The 26,433-nt window shown below is 43.4% G+C and overlaps 1 protein-coding gene across 2 annotated transcripts; it reads right to left on the reverse strand.

The window, feature by feature from the left end:
• Positions 1–10,434: 10,434 nt before the first annotated feature.
• ZNF514 (zinc finger protein 514) lies at positions 10,435–21,978 on the reverse strand. 2 transcript variants are annotated; one of them, XM_037735284.1, is made up of 5 exons: positions 21,511–21,978; positions 19,925–20,013; positions 15,624–15,750; positions 15,165–15,260; positions 10,435–12,770 (listed from the first exon to the last, which is right to left on the reverse strand). In XM_037735284.1, exons 1-5 carry the CDS (start codon positions 21,527–21,529, stop codon positions 11,788–11,790), a joined length of 1,314 nt encoding a protein of 437 aa, XP_037591212.1. In that variant the 5' UTR covers positions 21,530–21,978; the 3' UTR covers positions 10,435–11,787. The 2 variants fall into 2 exon arrangements, with proteins under 2 accessions (XP_037591212.1, XP_017375196.1); XM_017519707.2 differs by lacking the exon at positions 21,511–21,978 and having other exon boundaries at positions 19,925–21,487.
• Between the last annotated feature and the right edge of the window lie 4,455 nt (positions 21,979–26,433).

Consider the following 26,433-nt stretch of genomic DNA (forward strand, 5'->3'; position numbering starts at 1 on the left):
TGCAACCTTTGCCCCTCAGATTCAAGTGATTCTCCTGCTTCAACCTCCCAAGTAGCCGGGATTACAGGCATGCACCAACATGCCTGGCTAATTTTTGTATTTTTAGTGGAAACGAGGTTTCACCATGTTGGCCAGGCTGGTCTTGAACTCCTGACCTCAGGTGATCCACCTGCCTCTGCCTCCCAAAGTGCTAGGATTTCAAGCATTAGCCACCATGCCTGGCATACAGTACTCTATTATTCTCTCCCTGTGGCACCTCTGCTCACCACTGCAGCACTCTGAATCCTGCCATTTTCCTGCTCCTAACAGAAAAAAAAAGTGGGGGGGAACCTCACAATTGTCTTACCTAACAAAAAGTTATGGAACTTTCTGCACCTCATTCAGATTCATTAGAGACTCCTGTAAGAACCATGGCCTAATATTTGTGTTGTTGTTTATGATGGATGATACCTTAAAACTGAACCTGAGGTTATTAAGCAGGATAAGCTATTACTAATCTAAGTTCTCTTTAGAATATAGTCCCCTACTTGAGGTAAAATCTTCCCCGATGGCAGAATTTATTTCACTTACTATATAGAACTCACTGGGAGATGATCCAACATGGCTGAATAGGAACAGCTCTGGAGTGCAGCTCCCAGCAAGAAAGCAGAGGGTGAGTGATCACCACATTTCCAAATGAATTTTTACTGCCCACAGACCAGGAGATTCCTGGGTGGAAAAGTGCCACAAGTCTCCAGCATGGCTGTTTCAGTCACCACAGCGGGTCTCCACACAAAAACTCACACAAATCTGGGTGCCATTTCAACTGGTGCCTGGAACGCCTGGGAGACAGAGTCACCCATTCAACTGGAAAAAAAAGGGTACTGAAACAGGGAGCCAGGTAACCTGACTCAGTGGGTCCCACCCCCACAAAGACCAGCAATCAGAAACGCTCTGGATTGAGAGTTTTGCAGCAAGCACAGCTGGACCTGGGATGGTCCAGCTTAGTGAGGGGAAGGGCGTCTGCCATTACTGAGGCCATCCACCACTACCAAGGCAGTCCACCATTACCAAGGCAGTCTGCCATTACCAAGGCAGTCCGCCATTACCAAGGCAGTTCTAACTATACCTATATAAACAAACAAAACCTCAAGAAAGTTCACATAGCAGGTGGGTAGAGCCCACGGCAGCTCAGCAACACCTCTGCTGGCAGGCTGTGACTAAACTACCTCCTCACTGGGAGGGCATCTCTGAAAAAAGGCAGCAGCATGTCAGGAACTTATAAATAAAGCCCCCCCTTCCCAGGACAGAGCACCTGGGAAAAAAAGACGGTTATGAGTTCCAGTGCAGCAGACTTAAATGTATCTGCCCAGCAGCTCTGAACAGAACAACGGAGCTCACAGCTCATCACTTGAGCTCCTATAAGGGTCAGACTGTCTCCTCAAGCAGCTCCGTGACCCCTGTATATCCAATGAGACACCTCATAAAGGACAGCTCAAGCTGACGTCTGGTGGGTATCCTTCTGGGACAAAGATAACAGAAGAAGAAACTGGCAGCAACCCTTACTGTTCTGCAGCCACTGCAGGTGATCCCCAGGAAAGCAGGGTCTGGAGTGGACCTCCAACAGTCCTACAGCAGAGAGGCCTGACTGTTAGAAGAAAAACTAAAAAATGGAAAGACATAACTTCATCATCAACAAAAAGGATGTCCACTCAGAGACCCCATCTGAAAGTCACCAACTGCAAAGACCACAGGTAGATAAATCCACAAAGATGGGAAGAAATCAGTGCAAAAAGGATGCAAACACCCAAAACCAGAACGCCTCTCCTTCTACAAGGATCACAACTCCTCACCAGCAAGGGAACAAGGCTGGATGGAGAATGAGTCTGATGAATTGACAGAAACAGGCTTCAGAAAGTGGGTAATAACAAATTTCTCTGAGCTAAAAGAATATGTTCTAACCCAATACAAAGAAACTAAGAACCTTGAAAAAAGGTTTGACAAAATGCTAACGAAAATAAACAACTTAGAGAAGAATATAAATGAATTAATGGAACTGAAAAACACAACATGGGAACTTCGTGAAGCATACACAAGTTTTAATAGCTGAATCAATGAAGCAGAAGAAAGGATATCAGAGATTGAAGATCAACTCAATGAAATGAAACAAGAAAGCAAGATTAGAGAAAAAAGGGTAAAAAGAAATGAACAAAGCCACCAAGAAATATGGGATCATGTGAAAAGACCTAATTGATGTTTGATAGGTGGACCTGAATGTGACGGAGAGAATGAATCCAAGCTGGAAAACATTCTTCAGGATATTATCCAGGAGAACTTCCCCAACCTAGCAAGGCAGGCCAATATTCAAGTCCAGGAAATACAAAGAACACCACAAAGGTATTCCTCAAGAAGAGCAACCCCAAGGCACATAGTCATCAGATTCACCATGGTTGAAATGAAGGAAAAAATGCTAAGGGAAGCCAGAAAGAAAGGTTGGGTTACCCACAAAGGGAAGCCCATCAGACTCACAGTGGGTCTCTCAGCAGAAACGCTACAATCCAGAAGAGAGTGGGGGGCAATATTCAACACCCTTAAAGAAAAGAGTTTTCAACCTAGAATTTCATATCCAGCCAAAGTAAGCTTCATAAGCGAAGGAGAAATAAAATCCTTTATGACAAGCAATTGCTCAGAGATTTCATCACCACCAGGCCTGCCTTACAAGAGCTCCTGAAAGAAGCACTAAACATAGAAAGGAACAACCAGTACCAGCCACTCCAAAAACATACCAAACGGTAAAGAGCATCAACACAATGAAGAAACTGCATCAACTAATGGGCAAAACAGCCAGCTAGCATCAAAATGCCAGGATCAAATTCACATATAACAATGTTAACCTTAAATGCAAATAAGCTAAATGCACCAATCAAAAGACACAGACTGGCAAATTGGATAAAAAGTCAAAACCCATCAGTGTGCTGTATCCAGGAAACCCATCTCACATGCAAGGATACATATAGGCTCAAAATAAAGGGATGGAGGAAGATTTACCAAGCAAATAGAGAGCAATAAAAAGCAGGAGTTGCAATCCTAGTCTCTGATAAAATAGACTTTAAAGCAACAAAGATCAAAAGAGACAAAGAAGGACATTACATAATGGTAAAAGGATCAATGCAACAAGAAGAGCTAACGATCCTAAATATATATGCACCCAATACAGGAGCACCCAGATACATAAAGCAAGTGATTAATGACCTACAAAGAGACTTAGACTCCCACACAGTAATAGTGGGAGACTTTAACACCACTGTCAATATTAGACAGATCAACGAGACAGAAAATTAACAAGGATATCCAGGACTTGAACTCAGACCTGGACCAAGCAAACCTAATAGACATTTACAGAACTTTCCACCCCAAATCCACAGAATATATATTCTTCTCAGCACCACATCGCACCTACTCTAAAATTGACCACATAATTGGAAATAAATCACTCCTCAGCAAATGCGAAAGAATGAAAATCATAACAAACAGTTTCTCAGACCACAGTGCAATCAAATTAGAACTCAGTATTCAGAAACTAACTCAGAACCGCATAACTTCATGGAAACTGAACTGGCTCTTAAATGTTGACTGGATAAACAATGAAATGAAGGCAGAAATAAAGATGTTCTTCGAAAGCAACAAGAACAAAAACCCAACATATCAGAATCTCTGGGACACATTTAAAGCAGTGTCTAGAGGAAAGTTTATAGCAATAAATACCCACATGAGAAGCAAGGAAAGATCTAAAATGGACACACTTGGCAGAGGTTACAGTGAGCCAGGATCACTCCCGCCTGGGCGACATAGGAAGACTCCATCTTGAAAAAAAAAAAAAGTATGTTGGGATGTTGGGAGAGCTAAATTATGAGGATGCAAAGGCATAAGAGTGATGTAACGGCCTTCAGGGACTCAGGGGAATGGGTGGGAGGGGGATGAGGGATAAAAGACTATACACTGGATACAGCGTACACTGTACTGGGTGCACCAAAATCTCATAAATCACCACTAAAGAACTTATTAATGTAACCAAGAACTTATTCATGTAACTGGAAGTACCACCTGTTCCTCCAAAACCCAGTCTCAGGTATTTCTTTATAGCAATACAAGAACAGCCTAATAACAGGAAACAGTATAACAAGACTCCATAAGGCATTACCCCTTACCCAAAAATTATACTTCTTTTACTATCCACAATCTTCTAGAAAGCTTGGAAGAATAAATGGCGTCCTTAAGTTAAAACTAACAAAATTTTCAGAAACCCTTGTACTCTCTAGGCAAAGGTACTTCCAGAATCCTGCATGGCCATTTGGTTCACTCCCTTGGGACATATCACTTCTCCCCCTAAGAACTGGTAACTGGAAGGCCCACTAACTTAGGGATTTTATCTCTAATGCTATACTCTACCATGCTGTATTCAGGCATGGCAAAATAGGGTAAAGGACTCACGTACTATCACCAACAGTCTTAACTTCCCACATCTTCCTAAACAGCCTCTTTATAATATTAAATCATAAGATTTTTGTCTACCGGAAAAGTCATGAAAGAAAAACTGCTGTTGAACCTCATTGTTAGGGACATTATCAGGTACCAACAGCAAAAAATACAGCAGTGAAACTCCAGGGAATCAATCAATCAAACTCTAGGGAGTCAAGTTGTACTCATTTCACAACTAAGGAAGCAATTAAATATTGAAACAAGTTGGCTACTCCAATAGAAAATTACAAACTGGGGATTCTCCAGGGTATTCTACACATAGCTGATCTTCAGAACTACAGAGATAATTTAAGACCCTCAGAATGAATTACCTTGAATAGTAGATAGCTTCTGCCCAAGATGTCAGACCAAGACCTCTATAGAAATTATGTTTTGTTTTTCGTCTGCTTGCTTATGGTAATCTTCTTTTCATTGTCTATAGACCCCTGGTTGTCATCCACCCACAACGGCCCTTTGTCTCTTTTCATTTTTGTTATACTTGTTAGTTAAGTCAGAACATACTCATTCTAATGCCATTCTTACATTATCCCAAACAGTAATTACTACCTTCAATCTTACCAACATTGGTTATGCATCCATCACCACACCACCATGATAAATACATTTGACAAATTCTACTTTCATCAAATGAGTCTAGAGGGAATTAGACAACAACTTTTTCACTTGCACCTACAGATGACTAAATAAACCCACCTGTAGTTTTACTAGTATCCTTCTCTCCCAGAAAAAGAACAAATTATGACAATCTGTTGATCTGACTCCAGGTAATTCTAAATTTAAATCCAATGAACTTCTTAGGGTGATGAGTTAGTTACTTACCACCTGGAAGAGACATTAATAGGAATCCCAATTTGTAATACAGTTCATGTAAGGCCTTTGTTCCAATTTTGAGCCATGAAACAACTCCCTTTTTCTTGGATTTCTATGTTCCCCTACCAGGTTCACTTCATTTGTAGTATAGATGCAGGACATCTAGTCTTATTTTCCCCAGATTAAGGAATAGTATTTCAAGACTTCCTGTGTATTGAAATCCTAACTCTATAAGTCACCAATGCTGGAAATTACAACTCAGGCAGGAGCTCCAAAATGAAGTCATCCTTGATTATTCAGGAATTCTACCTGAGGAATTGCTTACTTACTGTTTATGTGAACAGAGCAGTGTTCCAATGGTGAAAAAATAAAAAGACTGAAAAAGACTTATCACTAACTGTGGCAGAAGTTATGAATGACACCACTTCTTCCCTAGATGTAATAAAGATCTGTCACAACTTACTGGCACAAGTAGTGATGAACAATTGCATTGTTAGGATTATTTGTTGGCTAATCATGATAGCATCTGTGTCATTGCTATTACTTCTTTCTCTACTTGGATTAATGAAACAGACATGGTAGAATAAGCTATATATTGCCTTAAAGCACTTCTTTACACAGTGCTTCTGCACAGCTGCTCTCTTACCAGATGATTGCCATAATGACACAACAAGAAAAAGATCAAGAGGATATTCTGGTACAGTTTACTACAGAGACAACTGAATAATCCCCAAGTGGTGAAGATCTGGATCTCTTGCCTTCCCTGAATTGGTCAATCTTTCTCAACAAAGAGAAGGATCAAAAGGGAAGCCCTTGGCAGTCCTAGTGTTTGTGACTTGTTTATTTGAATAATGGAATTGTTTTCATATTGATTTGTTTGAGGGTGTGTTGCTGTGTACCAAAGAACTTGGGCTGGCTTCAGTGGCTCATGCTTGTAATCCCAGCACTTTGGGAGGCCAGTGCTGGTATCAGATCATCTGAGGTCAGGAGTTCAAGGTCAGCCTGACCAACATGGAGAAAACCCATCTCTACTAAAAATACAAAATTAGTTGGGTATGGTGGTGCATTCCTGTAATCCCAGCTACTTGGGAGGCTGCAGCAGAAGAATCACTCAAACCTGGGAGGTTGTGGTGAACTGAGATTGCACCATTGTACTCCAGCCTGGACAACAAGAGTGAAACTCTGTCTCAAAAATATAAAATAAAATAGAACTTGGCGGGTCTTTGTCCTTGTTTCCTGGGAAATAACCTATAAATCATTGGAATTTCCTAAGGGACAGAAGTGCCTTGGGGGCCACATCTGATAGTTTATGCTAAAGAAGTGACTCACAGTTGGCCTCTACTTTATGCTAATGAGATAACAGGATGGCTGCTGGCCATGCCAGAAGAGTTGGGGCTTTGAGCCATGTAATATCAGCCAAACCTCTAGGGAGAGGAGTGGGAGCTGGTGATTGAGTTCAACTGTGTGGTCAATGATTCAATCATTCATGAATATGTAATGAAACCCCAATAAAAACTCTAGACACCAAAGCTCAGATGAGCTTCCATGGTAAGCATTTCTCTGTGCATTTTTACACATTCTTGTGCCAGCAAGGTAACATGCTGCTGAGGAGACTGAAACTTTGCATTTGGGATACTCCCCATACTCTTCCCTATGCATCTCATCCTTGGGCTGGTTCTGATTTGTATCCTTTTTCTATAATTGTCATCATAAACATAGTACTCTTCTGAGTTCTGATATTCATTCTAGAAAGTTATTAACCTGCAGAGGTGGTGGGAATTCCTGAATTTGTAGCCAACTGGTTATAAGTGAAGGTATCCTGGAAAGTCCTAAATTTGTGTCTGGCGTCTGAAGTGATAGCAGTCTTGTAAGCTACTGTATCCTAACATAAAATTTGGCTTAACTCTGGGTAACTGGTATCAGAAGTCATCATAGTGCTACAAAATAACACTGAATTTCTATGTAAGCACACACATTCTCTCTCTCTCTCACACACACACACACACACACACCAGCCTATTCCTAATAGATGGAACAGTGCTAATCTATATTTGAATTTGAAAAATAACTACAGTAAGCAATATCATATTTTTCTAAAGAAATATTTAATTGGTAGTTTTTTAGAAAGAAGGCTTTTCATCTAGTACAAAAACATGAAGTCAGATGGAAGTGCTGGGAAAACTGGGCAACACAAGAGAAGCATGAGATGTGATCTGAAGCAGCTGATAGTCTGTGTAAATCAAAAATAAAATTCTAAGCCCCACAAGCAGCTGAATGGACCCTTCCTCTTGGCCAAGGGCATTCTAAAGTAAACCTGAAACACTAGTTCAGGCCATTATGGTAATGGGGTGGTCAGACATACTTCGTTATACCTTCCTCTCTTTGGAATTCAGGCACAGTAGGCCAGCATTATATTAAAACAGAGACCTTAAGACGAAAACAGGTTCTTTGTAGCAGTAAGATAATGTGACAGATAACAGGCCCTGGGAGAAATCTAAGTACTTTACCCCAAAATAAATTTATCTTAAGTCTGATAAGAAACATTTACAGTCTATTCTCTCTGAAGCCTGCTACCCTCAGGCTTCGTCTCGTTGGTCTCTACAATACCTTATCTTAACCCAGACATTCCCTTCTATTGATTCCAGGTATTTGAATAAACCAACTGCCAATCAGAAAATCTTTGAATCTACCTATAACCTGGAAGGCCTTCCCTCTGTCTCCACCCCTTCCCCACCAGTTTCAAGTTGTCCTGCCTTTCTCTGTCAAATCAATGTAAATCTTACATGTATTGACTGTTGTCTTACATTCCCATAAAATGTAAAAATGTATGAAACCAAGCTGTACCCTGACAGCACAACTGTCTCTTTTTCTCATGTATCCTTGCCATGTTAAACACTCATCAGTTTGAAGCCAGTGTCCTGCTCTCCAAAAATCCTTTGCACTGCCTATAAGATAAATCCTCACTCCTGTGTTTGGTATATAATGCCCTCTTCAGGGCTGCCCCAACCTCCTGCTGCTCCTAACAAGAGCTACCTTGGGCACATGTTCTCAGGATCTCCTGGGGCTGTGTCAGACTTGCTTCTTATCAGACTTAAAATAAATCTACTTGGGGTAAAACACTTTGCTTTCTCTCAGGACTTTTTGTCATGTTGTTATTGCTACAAAGAGTCTGTTTTTATCACTCTTAAGGTCTCTGTTTTAATGCAAATGCTGGTCAACTGTGCCTACAGGTCACTCCTATTTGCCTCAGAAGAAAATCTCTTCAAATATTTTACCATTGGACTTTTTCTGTTGTCATCTGGTTCCAGAAATACGAAGTGATAAAATGATAAAAAAAAAAAAAAAAAAAAAAAAAAAAAAAAAAAAAAAAAAAAATTAAAAAAAAAAAAAAAAAAAAAAAAAAAAATTAAATAGATCAAGACAGTGACAAGATTTACCAGAAGTCCAGATATCTTCCATTTTAAAAAAATTATGCAAACAATAAATATTTTTATATTGCAAACAGAAGATCAGACATCGTATCAGTTTTCAAGAGAACACCTCCCCAAGGAAGGGAAATTTAAACAGGTTTCTGACTGATTATATAGGGTTTAGGTAGGTGGAGAAAGTGCCCCAGGCTGATGGAACAGCTGAGGTAAAGGTTTACAGGCTGAAAAGTGGAGAGGCCTGTCTGAGGGAAGGCAAGAGAGCATTTGTGTGCAATGGAGGCTCCTGTCAGGAGCAGCAGGAGGTTGGGGCAGCCTAAAGAAGGCATTATATACCAAACACTAGGGTTAGGATTTATCTTATAGGCAGTGCAAAGGATTTTTGGAGGGCAGGGCACTGGGTTCAAACTGATGAGTATGGTTAACATGGCAAGGATACATGTGAGGAAGAGATAGATTTTAGACAAATACCAGTTACAAAACTGTGACAGGTGTCTAGGTATAAAGTGATCTCGGTAAGTACAGAAAAGGGCACTGGGAAAAAAGGGAGGGATGGAGCAAAAAAATATTTACTACTTCTGCTCCTGGAAACCTTGGCAGTTTGGGAAGAAATTTCTGTATGATTTTTAGGCTCCACAACCAGCATCTTGACCTCAGCTGTTCAAGTACTTCCAGTTCCAGATGCCTCCTGTGCATCCTACCTGCCCTGGCCAAACTTGCGGACTTTTAGACCCAGCCTGTCTGCATGGACCCACTTTAAGCTGGTTCCCTGAATTCCAGGCTCAACTTGCTCATCTAAACTTTAAATACTTGAAGGACTTCCCTCGGTATAAGTTGATCCTTATTAGGCAAGTATCCTTTGGTTTATACCAGCTCCTGGTCTAAGTTTCTCCACTTGAGTTACAAAGCCAACACAGCAGGAATTTTAAAAAGCCTGACAAGGTTCTGAGACCCAGTAAATGTAAGGTAATTATTATAGAAAATAAAAAGTGGCAGTGGCTCACACCTGTAATCCCAGCACTTTGGGAGGCTGAGGCACATGGATCACCTGAGGTAAGGGGTTTGAGACCAGCCTGGCCAACATAGTGAAATCCCATCTCTACTAAAAATACAAAAAAATTAGCTAGGCGTGGTGACAGGCATCTGTAATCCCAGCTACTAGGGAGGCTGAGGCAGGAGAATTTCTTGAACCCAGGAGGCGGAGGTTGCTTTGAGCCAAGATTGTGCCATTGCACTGCAGCCTGGGCAACAAGAGCGAAAATCCAACTCAAAAAAAAAAAAAAAAAAAGAAAAAGAAAAAGGGATACCAAAAATACACAGATAGCTTGAAATAACAAACAAAATGGAACATATGTTTAGCAATGGTTGGTATATCTGTAAATTTGATTTTTAAAAATAATTTTATTGAAGTATAATTTACCATAAAATTCACCCATTTAAAGTAAACAAGTCAATGATTTTAGTGAAGTTACCAAATTGTTCAACCATCACCACCATCTAGTTTTAGAACATTTTCATAACCCCAAAAAGATTTCTTGTAACATTTGCAGTTACTTTGTTTCTGAAGATCTGCCATTTCTGGACATTTCCTAAAATGATGCTATAAAATATGTGGTATCTGGCATCTGCCGTCTTTCACTTAGAATCATGTTTTTGAAATTTTGATCGTGTATAATACCCATAATGTAGTAATTTTAATGTTTAAACAAAGTTTCATTTCATTTCAAAAATTCCAAATCTATTAGCATAAAGATGCAGTGAAAATTGTTTTTTGCTCAATCCTAGACCACTCCATTGCCTCAGAAAGAAAGGTAACATGTGTTACCATAGAAGTGCATGGAGGTGTTGTACAGGAAAGGTTCAGTCTATTAATGTCCATACTACAGTTGTGAACCACAGGAAAGAGGCCCAGCCCAGTTAGACCACCAGGCCAAGGCATGTTGCTTTCTGAATATCAGTTTCATTCATTCTAAAATATGACTGCGCTAGATAATGGGTAGCTGTCTACCTTTCTCAGCCTCCATCCTCTGTACCCATGCATGACACCCTGCCCCACCAGTAACAGCATGAGGAGGCAATGCCCAAGTGTGGTTATACAAATGGCCCCACCAGGCAGAAAATCCCCAGACAAGGTGATTTCTCAGCTTCTTTTCAGCTCTAGTTTTATACATCTCAGGTTGGAAAGGAACTTTCCACAGATTCATCGCATTCTCAGGGTTTCTCTTTGAGGTGAAAACTGAGGCTTGAACTATAATAGTGGGTTCTCCCAGTTTCACTAAATTTGAAGCACTAGCACATGCTTCAAATTTAGTGAAACTGGGAAATTTTCTAATGTGCAAAAAAGTGGAACATCCACCAAAGCCTTTCCTACACTCATCACATTACCAGAGTTTCTAGCTAGTATGGAGAGTTCTATGGGGTTTATAAAGCAATGAGGTTTGGCTGAAGGCTCTCCCACATTACCCACATTCACAGTTTTTTCTCAAGTATGAATTTTCTGATGCTTAATAAGGATGAGCTCTGACTGAAGGCCTTCCTCTATTTTCTGCTTTCATAGGGCTTCTTTCTAGTATGTGTTATTGATGCTTAGTAAAGGAATAAATACAATTGAAGATTTTACCATACTTACCACACTTGCAGAATTTCTCTCCAGTACAAGTTATCTGATTTTCTTAAAGAATCAACATGTAACTGAAGGCTTGCCATACTCACTGCATTAATAAGGGTAGTCCCCAGTGTCAGCTGTTTGATGCTGTATAATGTGCATCCTCTGATCAAAGCCTTCCTGCATTCAATACACTCACATTGTTTTTCACTAGTATGGGTTCTCCGATGTGTGGTAAGAGAGGGGATATGGCTGAAGCCCATCCTCTCTTGACATTGATAGGATTCTCTTTAGTAATTAATGCCTGATGTGGAACAAGATGTGATCTTCTCATATACATGACACCTTTAGGATCTCTCTCTGATATGAATTCTCTAAGTACTGGTGATGACTGCACTCCAGCTGAAAGCCCTTCTATATTCACTGAATTCATAGGAGTTTTTTTCCAGCATGACTTCTCTGATGTTTAATAAGAGATGCAGTATGAGCAAAGACCCTTCCACACTCATTACATTTGTAGGGTTTCTCTCCAGTGTGAAATCTGTAATGCTGAGTGAGAGATGAACTCTGGCTGAAGGCTCTCCCACATTTATTACATTTGTAAGGTTTCTCTCCAGTATGAAATCTATAATGCACAATGAGTGATGAGCTCTGGCTGAAAGTTCTCCCACATTCCCTGCATTCATAGGGCTTTTCTCCGGTATGAGTCCTCTGATGCTTAATAAGGGATGAAGTGTGACCAAAGGCTCGTCCACATTCATTACATTTATAGGGTTTCTCTCCAGTGTGAAATCTATAATGCAGAACAAGAGATGAACTCTGGCTGAAGGCTCTACCACATTCACTGCATTCATAGGGCTTTTCTCCAGTATGAGTTCTTTGATGTTTAATAAGGGACGAAATATGACCAAAGGCTCTTCCACATTCATTACATTCATAGGGCTTTTCTCCAGTATGACATCGCTGATGGCGCCTAAGTTCTGACTGGAAGTGAAAGGACTTCCCACATTCATTACATTTACAAGATTTCTTCTCTGGATGGGTTCTCTGAGAGTTATTTCCCCCTGAAGTCTGTCCAAATTCTATATCACATTTATAAGATCCCTCCCCCATGAAAACTCTGTGTTGGTTAACAAGGACTGATCTTAAACCTAAGCTTCTCCCAAATCCATTCCATTCATAATTTCTGCTAAGGATGGTAGCAAATTTGTGAGTGGTTGACATTTGTTTCAGGTGTGTCTCCTGTTTTATCTGCTGCATCTCTACCTGGCCGTCACAACCACAGGCTGCTTTCAACTTCGAGAACTGTAGCCCATCTGGAATATGTTTTTCTACTGATGCTACCTGGAATAATTCTTTGGAAATTCCCTGATTTTGCATTGATTCCTTGGATTTAGACCTTCTCTCCCAGTCTGTTTAAAAAAAAAAAACAAAAAAGACATTCTAGTAATACCTGTCCTATGTGTCAAGAGAAAGCAAGCTCCTATAATGAATATAAAAAAATTAAGCTTTAAAATAATACCTAAAGGGGATGTACGGATTTTTTCAATAACTGCTTATGTCTGAAAATGGTTTTATATCAAGAACAAATGATGAGTAGATGACTTGAGATTAAGAAAATCTGAGAGATGTGTGTTTAGATTCCAGTACACAAGGTAAGTCCAAAGACTAAAGATGACAGGAGGGTAGGAAGAGTGACAAGGGAAACAGACTAAGTTTAAGGCATGAGGACAAAAATCAATAAACCAACTATAGGATTGTAAATCACCCAGGTATGGACTCTATATTCTCACAATTTCTTCAGGCCTATATAATTGTAACAGACTTCTGCCCAGTCTTCCTATCGCCAGGTTTCCTGAAACCCTTCACTTTCTTCTTTTCCAAATGCCCATTTCCTGAAGTTTCTTCCCAGTCTTAATCTTCCAAAGGCTCTCCAATGCTTTTGGAAAGCATTATTAAGGATAAATCCTTAATCTTTTACTCTAGCTCTATAATACTTTACCATGTCTTGTCGTCTTTTTCAGGAAGTGCCTTTAGCACAGAAACTGGCTGCCTTCCTGTTTCCCATATATCCACACCCCCTCTCACCACCCTCTTTCTTTAAGACTTTGCATATCTTTCAGGAATAAGCTCATGTCGTCCATGAAGTATTCCCTTAATACCTTAGTGCACATCCTATGTTATGTATTATGCACATATACATATAATATGTGTATATAATTATGACAGGAAGAGTAATTCTCCCCTAAAGATGCCCATGCCATAATCCCCAGAACCTGTGAAAGAGTTAACCTCACATGGCAAAAAGGACTTTGCAGATGTAGTGAAGGGAACAGACCTCGGGATGGGAAGATTATCCTGGATTATTTAAATAGGTCAAATCTAATCATGAGTGCTTAAAATCAGAGAGCATATCCTGGCTGGGCAGAAAGATGTGTAAACCTTTGCTGGCTTTGAAGTTGGAGGAGGGGCACTTTCAGCAAAGTAATCTGGCAGTCTCTAGAAGCTGGGAACACCCATCTGTTCATTGCCAGCAAAAAAACAAGGACCTCGGTTTTACAACTGCAAGGTATTGGTTCTGCCAACAACCCAAATGAAAAGAAAAAAGGTGCCCGGACACTCCAGAAAGATACACAGCCCTGTAGACATCTTGGGTGGAACCATGTGATACACATGCCAGACTTCTGAACTATGAACTATGACATAATGAGTTTGTGTTGTTTAAAGCCATCAAGTTTGTGCTACTCTGTTTCAGCCACAGTGGAAAATTAATACAATAATAACACACTTCACTATTGATGCCTAACCAGTGGTCCCAGAGGCCAGTCCTCACAGAGATTCTGAGTCAATAGGTCTTATGTGGTTCCTGGGAACCTGAATGTTTAACAAGCTTCCTGGGACATTCTGAAACATAGCCATGCTTATACACCACTGTTAAATAAACAGATTACTAGATCCAGATGTCAGACCCTTGATCTCATTTTGGAAGGAAAAAAGATCAAGTACCAGTACAGAGAAAATAAGCATCTTCTCTCTCTGCCATAAACTAGGTTCCTATCATAAAGCCCAACCTATCCTCTCAGGAATTTAGCACCACTTTCTTGAGCTTCAACTCTGGCCAAGGGGTAAGATTCTGGCTCATGGAAATGAACTGGCATAGACTGTCACATACCTCCAGTGTGGTTGGGTTACACATGGCAGTCAGGAAAGCTTTGAGTCAAGAATTCTGCTCCAAGGCATATAGCCTACCAGGTACTCTCAAGTCACCTAAGAATCAAAGGTCTCAGAGGGATGCTATCAACAGCTGTCAAGGAGGAGTCTTTGTTCCTGGAACCACTTTTGCTGAAGTTCAGCTTAATCAAGCTTGAAGTGTCCTTACCTGGATCTTCCTGACATCCTCTGTCTGTCCTTGCCTGTAACCCCTTCATTTCTGGGATGCTCAACTGCTCTGTTTGATCCCTCACTAACTCCCTTAATTCTGCTGATCCAGGATTACCTGGCTCTATATGATTGTTGATCCATCTAACATTGACTGTGAGACATCAAGTGATGCTGCATAGCATCAGTAACCCAGAAGGCATGGGCAGAGATGGGTACCAAACAAAGGATAAAAACTAGAAAAGAAAATGAACATCTCCTCTTCTGACACCAGAAATAATTACAAAATTCAACACACCAGAGTTGAAGTCTCCTGCCAAGTGATCTCAGCTTCTGAAAGGACAGCTCCCTGATCAAAAGCTCAGGGCTACCTCCCACCCCAGCTGGGTCTTATCATATGCAATGCCCTCACTCACTCACTCACTCACCTGAGTGGGCTCCTATTGAGATTTCTCTCTTCACCATGAAGGGCTCGCCCCCTTCCTCCAACTGGCAGATCACATATGGTTTGGATACCAGAAAGCCTGACGGTAGAGAAAGAAAAGGATTTTGGTTGTGTGTGCCAGTGGCCAAGTCTTTAGATATTCATCTTCAGAAATGCTGTAGGTATGGAAAGCCTCCAGAGAATAGGCTTTGTGAAAAGTCAGAAACACAGCCAGGTAACTTCCTATTTCAACTCCATATGTAGCAGGACGTTTCCTAGAACTAGGAACAGAAACACCATATCACTGGGCCCCAAAGAGAATGTAAATGTCTGATTCCAGGCTTCCCAAGGAAACCCAAGGTAAAACTCAGCCAGCCAGCCCAGATACTGCTAGCTCTTAAACACCAAGGAAATCAAGAAGTCCTGCTGGGAAGGCTTGGAGCTTTGGAGGCCTTGAGCTCACCCAGGAGGGTCAGGTTCCTGAAGTTCTCCAGCATCACCTCCCTGTAGAGGTTCTTCTGAGCAGGGTTCAGCTGCCCCCACTCCCACTGTGTGAATTCCACAGCCACATCCTCGAATGTCATCAGGTCCTGAAACACAGAAGACACTCTGGTACCCTGAAGGAGCACCCTCATAGCCCTCAGGAGAAGAGCAGACAGGTGTCTAAGGAGAACCTCAGGATGTGCAAGAAGGGATTCTGAGTGCCCAGTAGCTATCCCAGTGCCCACAGAGTTGTGGGTTTTGTTGTCTTAAAAATACTTTAAGCTGCTCCAGGGATTGTATCATCCTTACTACTTGGTATCCCACCCAGCGTCCACTTGTATGCCTATCAATGTGAAACTGCTAGGAAATATAATCATGGTCTCAGGTGAATCAGGCCTATGGAGACGTTCTTCTTAGGCAGTGGTAAACATAATACATTTCCTCATTTGTCAAAAGGTTTTATTCTCAATCTAGTTACATTTATTTGGAATCAATTAGAATTAACAGATGAATATGTTTTGCATTCTCAAAAGCAAAAGGATCAACAGTCTTCTAATAAAGCATTTTTGAAACTTGTAACCTATGATTTTAGCAACAATTAGGCCAATTCAAGTAATCTAGGGCTTATGAAAATTTATCCCCCACCTGCCTGCCAGCACACAGTTCAGCAAAAGTAAATCAAGTGGCTTTATGATGAAACAATAAGTTTTGTGAGTTTGACTAGCGTGATCCTTTCCCTCAAAGCCTAATCATTATTCAGTTCCTAAGTTTATAAAGCTGAGTGTGAGACCCTGGATCCCAGGTCACTATTATAAGGCATAATCATTGTATCCTGGCCAGAACTATCCTGTCACCTTCAATCTCAGTAATTAGAACACCTCCCATTTGGCTTATATTGTATGGCAATGCACTAAAAAGCAGATTAGGTGAAACACTACTATAAATTCCTGCTACTGTTACACCAAAGTATTTAAAAGTCAAATCCCTTTTAGATACAGATTACATAGAAAAGCTGAAATAACAATTTTATAATATAAAAATCATCCAATATAATCAAACATGAAAAATTACAGTGACATCTTGTGATAGGTTATTTGTCCAAAATATCCACTGGCCCTCCCTAAAGAATTAAGCTTCTGCCCAGGTGAGGCTATGTCATCTGCTTTCTCAAACTGAATGTGAAAGACACGAACTACAGGTGAGCAAAAGCCTTCAGAGCTAGTGGGGGTTCTGCAATTGTCCTTTTCTGTCTGCCTTGAGAATGGCAAATTATCTGAGGGAAGATGTGGGCAAAGCCACAGCTGTCATGTAACACAGGCAAGAGGGAACCTTTTGTGGTATAAGTCTCGGAGGGTTTGCTGTTGTTATCATGGCATAACTAGCCTACACTGACTCATTAAAAAACTGATACTCACAGTGGAGTTCTGCCATAACAAAAAGCCAAAAATAGATGACACTGTCTTCCAGGCCAGGCAGTAAGGAAACTTACTGGCAAGGTGGCAACCCATGTAATTTGGTGGTGAACTGTTGGATGAAACTATTGCCTTCAATAACTTGAAAGATGAACAATGAAAGCACGAGCTTCTGATGTTATGAGAAGAGGCTGGAAACATAACATTAGTAGTGTGAGTTGGCTGTTATTGGCTGCATTTGACAAAATATTACAAGAAAAAATGAGCTTAAGGGTTTGTGGTTTGCAAAACAAAAATGGAAGGCGACAGGAAATGTACAGAAATGCTAGGACTTGCAGGGTTGGAAACAACCAATTCTCATTTCCAACTGGCCAAAGACAATATACACAAGCTTCTGCATGACAACAGCTAATTAAAACTCAGCCCATTATCAGGGACCAAATCATGGATGTGGTTGTCAAACCTTTTGTTTAAACCTCCGAGTAATTTCAAAAAGCCCCCAGTAAATCTCCCAGTCATTTCAAACGGCTCCCAGTAAATTGTTCAGAGTGAAAAAAGTATGGGCTTCCTAAGGAAATCCAAAAAGCACCACAATGAAAGAGGCATATTTCAGAAAGAATTGTGGGTCAAACCACTGACACATGGAGCCATCTGGAAGCAAATACATAAAAAGCTGATTATGTTTTTGAGAGTTGCACTGAAAACAATCCTGGGTTACCAACCTACTCCAGCAGGATGAAAAAGCTGCTTTGCCCCCAAGAAAGTTTATTGTCCAGCATCATCTTCACATGCCATCAAAGAGGTATCAAAAGGAAGGAACTTCCCAAGGGCAAAGCTAACAGTCAAGGAAAACACTAGGCTGGAGAGCTCCACCCAGGGAACAGAACCAGGGCATAATCTAGAGACTTCCCAACTCCCAAGATCAAGGGTTCTCACAGCGTCTGTCCAGTAGAATTTCATGACTGTTGTGGGACCTGGGACTGGCTCCTCCTTTCTGCAAAGGAGTGTTTACCATGGCATCCTATCCCCATTGCTCAATGTATGTTGGACATATAGATTCAGGTAATTGTCCTTTTAGTTTATAGGTCTCCAGACCCACAGGATCTCCATCCAGACTATCGTGCCATCCAGAACTTTAATCATGATGCTCTGACTGGATGAGGCTCTTGGGTTAATTCTCTTGGGGGGCATTTTGTGTGCAGGAGGGAGGGAAGCGAACATCTACAGATAAGAAAATCACAGTGATAGATGAATTATTTGCTTAACATAATCCCTGCCCTTCCATTTGGGATCCTTACTCTAGGAGGCTGATAATTCCCACTTCATTAACACTAGGCTTGGCCACGGGACCTGCATCAGCCAGTGGGTTGTAAGGAGAAGCCACACATGCCACTTCTGAGTTGAAGCCCAAAGAGCCATCCCCTGGTTCTGACACTGCTCTTTCCCTCTAATACAAAAACAGCATACTCCAGAGGGGGTTGACCCTTCAGCCTGAAACCCAGAGAGAATAGGGTGTGGAGCAGAGTCACAGTCAGTCTGCTACTAATAAAGACAGCAGAAAGAAGAAAGACACTCTTTCTAACTGGAAACCATTGAGATATGGGGCTGTTATTACCACACTGAACCCTCCTGAATGATGTACATCAGGGCCAAAAAGATTTAAATGCTATATATGACTCTACTGATTACTTGGGAGAGAATTCCTTACTGGAAGGGGTTCCTTTCCTTTTGGCTTGAAAGTTAAATATCAGTGTCTATCATCAAGCCTGAATCCCACACCCACCCCGGATGTCAGGAAACACTGCAGGCTGCCATTTGCATACCTCCACATCCAGCTCACTAAAGCCAAATCTGAATCCCCCTTGAGGGCTAGTCACCATGATCCCCGAGGCCGACAAGGATTAGGCAGTTACCATTTTCCAGCAGACTCTAACAACCATATGAGGCGGTTGTATGACTGCATCATTAAGATCTCGGAGCTAGACAGCCTGGATGTGAAACTGGGGTCCCTTCCTCACTACCTAGATAACCACAAAAAAGTTACTTTCTCTCTCTGTGCCTTGATTTCTTCAGTTTACCTCTCCATGTTTTGGTTACCATTCTTCAAACTGGTAACCATTTTACAGGAATGTTTTAGAGACAAAATGAATTAGTATATGTAAATTGTAGAGAATAGTTCCTGATACAGGTTTTGTTCTCTATAAATGATAATTATTTTCATCATCATTAACATTATTATAGTCTTCATGTTACAGGTGGCAAACCAATGCATAGAGAGGTTAGGTGACTGGTCTAAGGCCACACAGCCTGTAAATAGTACAGTGTGTCTCCTCCCTAATCCAGGGAGAAAACATCTGAACAAGGACCCAGCCTCAAATGGCCTGCCCACCTGCCCATATCCTCAGAACCCTCTTGTCCCCAGTTCTCCACGAGCTTTCCCAACCTCTTCAGAACAGGCTGATTCTCCTTTTCGTGAACGCTGATGGAAAGGCCTGTCTGTGCCACTCCATTTGCCATCAAACCATGCACATCCTGTTACTAGTGGCTGCCGCTTGGGTGTCAGGGTCCTCTCCCAATGTGGGTGTGACACTCCTTCAAGGCCAGGGCTGTCATATTACCTGGTGGTCACTACAGTGCCATTTCCAGAAATACGCCAGAGTACGCCCAAACAATCCGAGTGGGTGCATAGAAAGAAGAGAACACCCCGGGCAGGGGCGGGGAGCCATTATTCACTTGGATGGGCTCAGCCTCCTGAAGAAATGGCATTGGGTCAGTTCCCTTAGTGAACAAAGAGGCTACTTTTTGGTGAAAAGCAGGCAAAGCTAACCACGGTTCAGCCATTTGAGGAAAAATTAAGAATACAACTCACCTGAGGCCTGGCTTTCAGGAATGAATTGGTTGTTCCCTTTTCTCCCAGGAATCTCTCTGGAGGAAGAGCAGGGTCCTGAGAAGAGGAAGCTGGGAAGGTAGAAGGAGCCATATGGGAAGCTGACCCTGCTGGCACACACAGCTCTCAGACTCCCCAAGCCTGAGACCCTGCACAGCTCTGCATGTCACCTCCATGGTCCTGAAGACATCAGTGGATCAAAGGGAGCTGAGAGGTAGCTTCTAGCCTTCAAACATTGAGAGAAGTGCCCATGTACACAGGCCCACTTCAGTCTACAGGTGGGTAAAGTGTGACCAGTCTGGTCACACCACTGAAGTTATTTGCTGGGCACACTGTATGCAGGCAGGTCTTCTCCTAGGACTTTTGGAAATACAAATATGGAAAATACCTTAAAGGTACTTTAAATCTAGCCTACGGGTTAACAACTACACAACAAGACTCAAGGCAAGGCCATAGGGGATTATGAGGCTTTAAGGGGAGGAAGCTACACCTCTCCCCTCATCCTAGGGAACCCAGCTTAGAGGGCAGCTCTTCCTGACAAGCTGCCCCTCGTGTTCCCGAGCGCTGTTAGGTCTCTGCAGCACACTTGAGAGCTCCTCCGTTATAAAGCTTTGTATTATACTGCTTGTAAAGCCTTAAAACAAGCCAAAAAAAAGAACCCAAATCATGCCAGAGAAGTAAAGGCTAATAACAACGTGGATGTAAGCAGGCAGCATAGCATAGTTCAGCACTCCTCCAGGTTCATGTGCATGTGGATCCCTGAGGATCTTGTTGAACTCTGGCTTAAGACATGCTAAGACCCTGGTTGAGGGGGGTGTGGGACCCAAGAATCTGCAATTCTAGAAAGCTTCTAGGCAATGCCTCTGCTGGTTCCGGAGCCACACTGATTAGCAAGGTTATAAAGGAAAAAAGAAGGGGTGGGAGGCCCAGTTCTTCCACCGGCCAGTTCTGTGTCCTTGAGCATGTGTACTGAAGGATGAACAGTCGGATTAAAACGCCCACCTGGTGAAAGATAGGACGTTCTAAACTTAGGAATGGCTTAAAACCTCCTGGGTCACCTGGATTGCTCTATCCCCAACACTACTGGGGGACGGGGCTCACAGGAGGTGCCCACCATGTACACTGCTGACGTTGTACATCGCTGAGCCAGAAGGGCTGGAAGAACCTTATTACTGAGGTGATTAAGGAGGTGGATGACAAGGCTCCAAATGGCCCCACTGTTCTCTGATCCCTGGCCAAGGGCCACTCCCTCAGGTTTGCTTGCTCTCTCATTGCCGCAGCAGGAAGAGATCAGATCCCCTCCTGCGCTACTCTCCCTCCTCTGGCTATTGGGACAATTTTCCGTGGCCAACCCCTCCACCTCTGCGACGGTCATCTAGAGATCCCTGCCAGACCCAGGAGACTGCTGCTTCAGCCTCCTGGGTCTGGAAGGTTAGATATCGCCACAGGGCAGTACAGCCTTCCTCCTCAGCGGGATTCCCCGGCCTCTTCCTAGGCTCCTGCTGATATCCGCCCCGTACTAGCTCCCCAGGAGGGATCTTGGCCCTCGGCACGCTCCAGAGCCAAACCTGATGCTGTGGAGTCCATAGCTGGGGCTAAGGAGCGGTGTCCTTTCACTAGGTCCAAATCTCTGTCTTTTGTTCACAGCCCTGAGGTCCTCCCGAGGGTTCAGGTAGCGGGGCGCAGGCTGGGGCCGCCTGAGGGACACGGGGCATCCCCACTAGGCGCGGCGGGGCCAGCAGACCTGCAGGGCCGACAAACCCGGTGCTCCGGGAGCGGCGCGCTGCCCGGGGCCGTGCTCTTCCCCCGTGCTCCTCCCCACGGCTCGGCTCTGCCGCCCTCCTCCTCAGGACGAGGCTCTGGAACCCAGCTCCCACGTGGATCTACACGCGCAGGGGACTCAGACCACCAGGAGATGCGGCCACAGCCACGCCCGCGACGCTTGGGGCCCAGCGCTCCTCAGCGGCCCGGAGACAGCAGGGATTCGGTGAGAGCCTCACAGGGGCAGGGATTGGGCCTGCCAGCTCGGCTCGCCCCGCTGCCCGCCCCCCCAGCTCCGGCCTGCATAGTATCTAGCGGGGGGCACCCGGAGGGACACGTCCAGCTCTGTAACGGGCGGGGACGAGAGCCCAGCGCAGATGTGAGCGCCCGCAATCTTTGAACCCGCAAGGGCCAAGCCCCACTCTGCGCCAACCCCGCCTCCCGAGGCCGTCCCGAGCTTGCGCAGACGCGGCCGCCGCCGGGACCCTGCAAAGGTAGCGCCGGGGGCTAGGCAGCGAGGCCGGAGAGGCGGGGCTCGCGGGCGCCTGTACCACCTCCACTGGGAGGGGCCGTGCGCTCCTGCCAAGTGCGAGATTTCACCAGGCTGTACCCCAGGGGCCAGGACCTGGAAGCATTTCCCCTCTTGCGCGTGTCTTTGGTAGCTGAGCTCCATCTCTCTCTCTCTTTTTTTTTTTTTTTTTTGAGAGAGTCTCTGTCGCCCAGGTTGGAGTGTGGTGGCGCGATCTCGGCTCACTGCAACCTCCACCTCCTAGGTACAAGCAATTCTCGTGTCTCAGCCTCCCTGGTAGCTGGAATTACAGTTGCCCACCACCACGGCCAGCTAATTTTTTGTATTTTTAGTGGAGACGGGGTTTCACTATGTTAGCCAGGCTGGTCTTGAACGCCTGACCTCAGGTGATCTGCCTGCTTCGGCCTCCCAAAGTGTTGCGGCTACAGGCGTGAGCCACCATACCCTGCCCGCATATCTCAATGTAGGGCTGTCCAACAGAAGCCGCGGCCCTACCCTGGATCTGCCCTGTGAGGATTTCCAGGAGGTTCTCCCAGCAAGCCTAGGAGATACTGGGTGCTCAGTGCTAGATACCGCTTCTACAGGCTGCCATGTGCCTCTTGCCTTTCTAAAACTTCCCCTGAATTCAGCGAAGGGTGATGGAGAACAAGAGAGGACTTCGGATGCCCAAACAAATATCATTTAGGACCCAAAAGAAATGGAGAAACGGTCTGCTATGGTCTGAATGTATGTGTCCCACTCAGATTCATATGTTGAAACCTAACTTCCAAGGTGATGGTATTAAGAGGTGGAGCCTTTAGAAGACTCTGCCCTCATGAATGAAATTAGTGCCCTTTAAAAACAGGCCTCAGACAGTGGTTCACACCTGTAATCCCAGCACTTTGGGAGGCCGAGGAGGGCAGATCACTTGAGGTCAGGAGTTGGAGACCATCCTGGCCAACATGGTGAAACCCTGTCTCTCCTAAAAATACAAAAAATTAGCCAGGAGTGGTGGCAGGCGCCTATAGTCCCAGCTACTTGGGAGGCTGCAGCAGCAGAATTGCTTGAACCCAGGAGGCAGAGGTTGCAGTGAGCTGAGATTCACCACTGCACTCCAGCCTGGGCGACAGAGCAAAACTCTGCCTCAAAAAATAATAATAATAAACATAAATAAATAAAAATAAAAACAGGCCTTAGCCCCCTTTGCCCTTTCTGCCATGTGAGGACACAAAACATGACATCTATGAGAAAGGCACCCTCACCAGCCCCTGAATCAGCTGTCATGTTGATACTGGATTTCCCAGCCTCCAGAACTGCGAGCAACAAATTTGTATTGTTTACAAATTACCCAATTTAAGATACTCTGTTATAGCAGCACTAATGCCTAAGACACAGTCTGAGTATTAAAAGGGTGGTTTTCTGGAGGCAGTCCTTAGCCAGAGAAGGGCAAGTTGTGTGGACGGAGAGATTGGTTTATCAACCGAATTTAGGAGTTCAGGACAAAATAACTTACAAAATCAAAGCAAAGAGGCCATTCTCCTTTCCTGCTTTTTACAGTCTCTGTTTCACTTTTCTGCCAGAACTTCTAGTGGCAAGTAAGCCCTCTTCCATGCAAGGGGACACTGTCTTGGAACAATGGCTTGTACAGGAGCTTTTCCATCTTCAGTTATCTGAACCAAAAAGGTAAAGGGCTGCATAAATGAGAAAAGATTTTCATCTTATTGATGGCTCAACAAAACTAGAGATGGAACTACTTCAGATGAGCTTGAGGGGCACCGTCTTTCCGTGATGCCCATCCTGTGGGCCTGCTACAGTGTCTGAAATTCCCCACTCTTACATTCTGTCCTTTGGGACAGATCTTGATCCAGTGGTCCTTTACAATGCACATTTATTACCCAGGAATATTTTCTCTCCTACCCAGTGCTCTTGTGTGCCGTTTGATCTCAAAGCACTGTTGGTGGAGCTCGTCCTGACGAGCCTATAGGCTCTCCACCACCTTCAACATTCCTTTTATTGCTCCTTTGCAGTCAGATGCCTCTTCCACCTCAACATGTGACCACTGCTCTGTTACCTGTCCCTATAGTCCCTATAGTTATGCCTTTTCCTGAATGTCAAATAAATAGAATGATACAGTTTTTAACCTTCTAAGACTGGATTCTTTCACTCAGTGTTAAAAGTCCTTGAGAGCCATCCGAGTTGTCATGTGTATCAACACTCCTTATTCCAAGCCAGCTGTCTTTTAAGGAAGGTTGTTATAAGGTGCTATACAACCCATTCACTTACCTCCCATTTGCCAAAACACAATCACATCTAGCTGCAGGGAAATGTAGTTTTGTTTTGTTTTGAGACAGGGTCTTGCTCTGACACCCAAGCTGGAATGCAGTGGTGCAGTCATGGCTCACTGAAGTCTCAAATCCCTAAGCTCAAGCAGTCCTGTGCCTCAGCCTTCTGCAGCTGGGACTACAGGTGTGCACCACCATGCCCAGTTAATTTTTTTTTTTTTTTTTGAGACAGGGTCTTGCTGTCACCTAGATTGGAGTGCAGTGGCGGAAACACTGGCTCACTGCAGTCTTGACTTCCAGGGTTCAAGCAATCCTCCTGCCTCACCCTCCTGAATAGCTGGGACTACAAGCATATACCACCATGTCCAGCTAATATTTTTTAATTTTGTAGAGACAGGGTCTCACTATGTTGTTCAGGCTTGTCTTGAACACTTGGGCTCAAGAAATCCCTCCACCTTGGCCTCCCTGTTGGGATTACAGGCATAAGCCACCATGCCTGGCCTGTAATTTTTAAATTTTTCCTTCACAGAGACAGGGTCTCACTATGTTGCTTGGGCTTGTCTTGAACTTTTGGCCTCAAGCGATCCTCCCACCTCAGTCTCCCAAAGTGCTGGGATTATAGGCATGAGCCACTGCACCTGGCCTAGAAATGTGGTGTTTACTCTTGTGCCTCACTAAAAATCTATTACCATGGAAGATGGAAAGAAAGGATTCATCAGATTTTAAGAACAATATTGATAAACTAGTTCATCTACAGGAATAGCAAACAGTAAGAGCATCTCTCTAAATCACACTACCCTGAAGAAGATGGCTGATCCTAGTCTAAAGAGCTAAAGAAGCTTTAAGAACTAATTATAAGAAAGAAAAATGTTGGTGACTGGCTGGTGCTTTTGTAAGGCAGAATTGAAGTGCAGAGAGTTCTAGACATCTTCTGTGTGCTTTGGCAAACAGAGCTTCCTTAACTAACATGGGATGGTAGAGAACCATCATCCACACCCTCTAAGGACTCCATGATAAAAACAGGAACTGTCTGACAAATAGCGCTTAGATATATACAGTCATTTCTGGTGGACTAAAGATGCCTAATGGTAGCCAATTTGCACAAAGATATTAAACAAAAACACAGAGGTGAAGAGCCAGTCTGCTCTGGAATCAGATCTAAGTATCAGAAGAAACAACATTTTCAGATACAGTGTGAGATTGTGCCTGAATATGTCTCTTCCATCTCAACCACCCAGCTTCCAGATGACACACATGCACCTCAGGAATAAGAGCTGGTAGTGTGGTATAAAACAAAGAATATTACCACTAAGTACCCAAATTCTTTGCTAGGAGATCAGCCGTGTCCTCCCTCATAGACCAAGTGGTAAAACTGAAAATACTTATCACTAAGGACCCATGCCATTCTATTAAGGTACCACATCTAAAAACACCACCTGCTTTTAGACACTTTCTTCAGAGAAAGAGATGGAGGAAGTTGGAGAGCTGGTTAATGAGTACCAAGTAGCAAAAGCAAAGAGAAAGATGCTCTGAGAATCAAGGTCAAAGGGTAGCCAGGAAGATGAGTCCTGGAACTGCAAAACGCATCCAAGAAGGAGTAGAGCTTGATGGAAGAAGCAACCTGCAGCAGCTCAGGCAGCAATTCAGGAGGTGAGAACAGAGGCAAAACAATGAAGCACAGCAAAAGTCCCCACTGAAATACAGACACTGAAAAGCTTCAGCAGAATCTCTCATTACAAGTGATCCTTCTCTTCTACACTCCACTCCCCTGCACCCCACTTCTTTCCCAGAGAAACTTTTGTAAAAGAGGAAGGCTGAAATCCTACAGGGCAGTCTTTTTTTTTTAATGGCCACAAATTATTTGACATAGTCAGCCCCCCATATCTGCAGTTTCCACATCTGAGGACTCAACCAACTACAGATCAAAAACATTTGAAAAA

The sequence above is a fragment of the Cebus imitator genome, unplaced genomic scaffold, assembly GCF_001604975.1.
Source record: "Cebus imitator isolate Cc_AM_T3 unplaced genomic scaffold, Cebus_imitator-1.0 Scaffold770, whole genome shotgun sequence".
In the NCBI taxonomy this organism is placed as follows: domain Eukaryota; kingdom Metazoa; phylum Chordata; class Mammalia; order Primates; family Cebidae; genus Cebus; species Cebus imitator.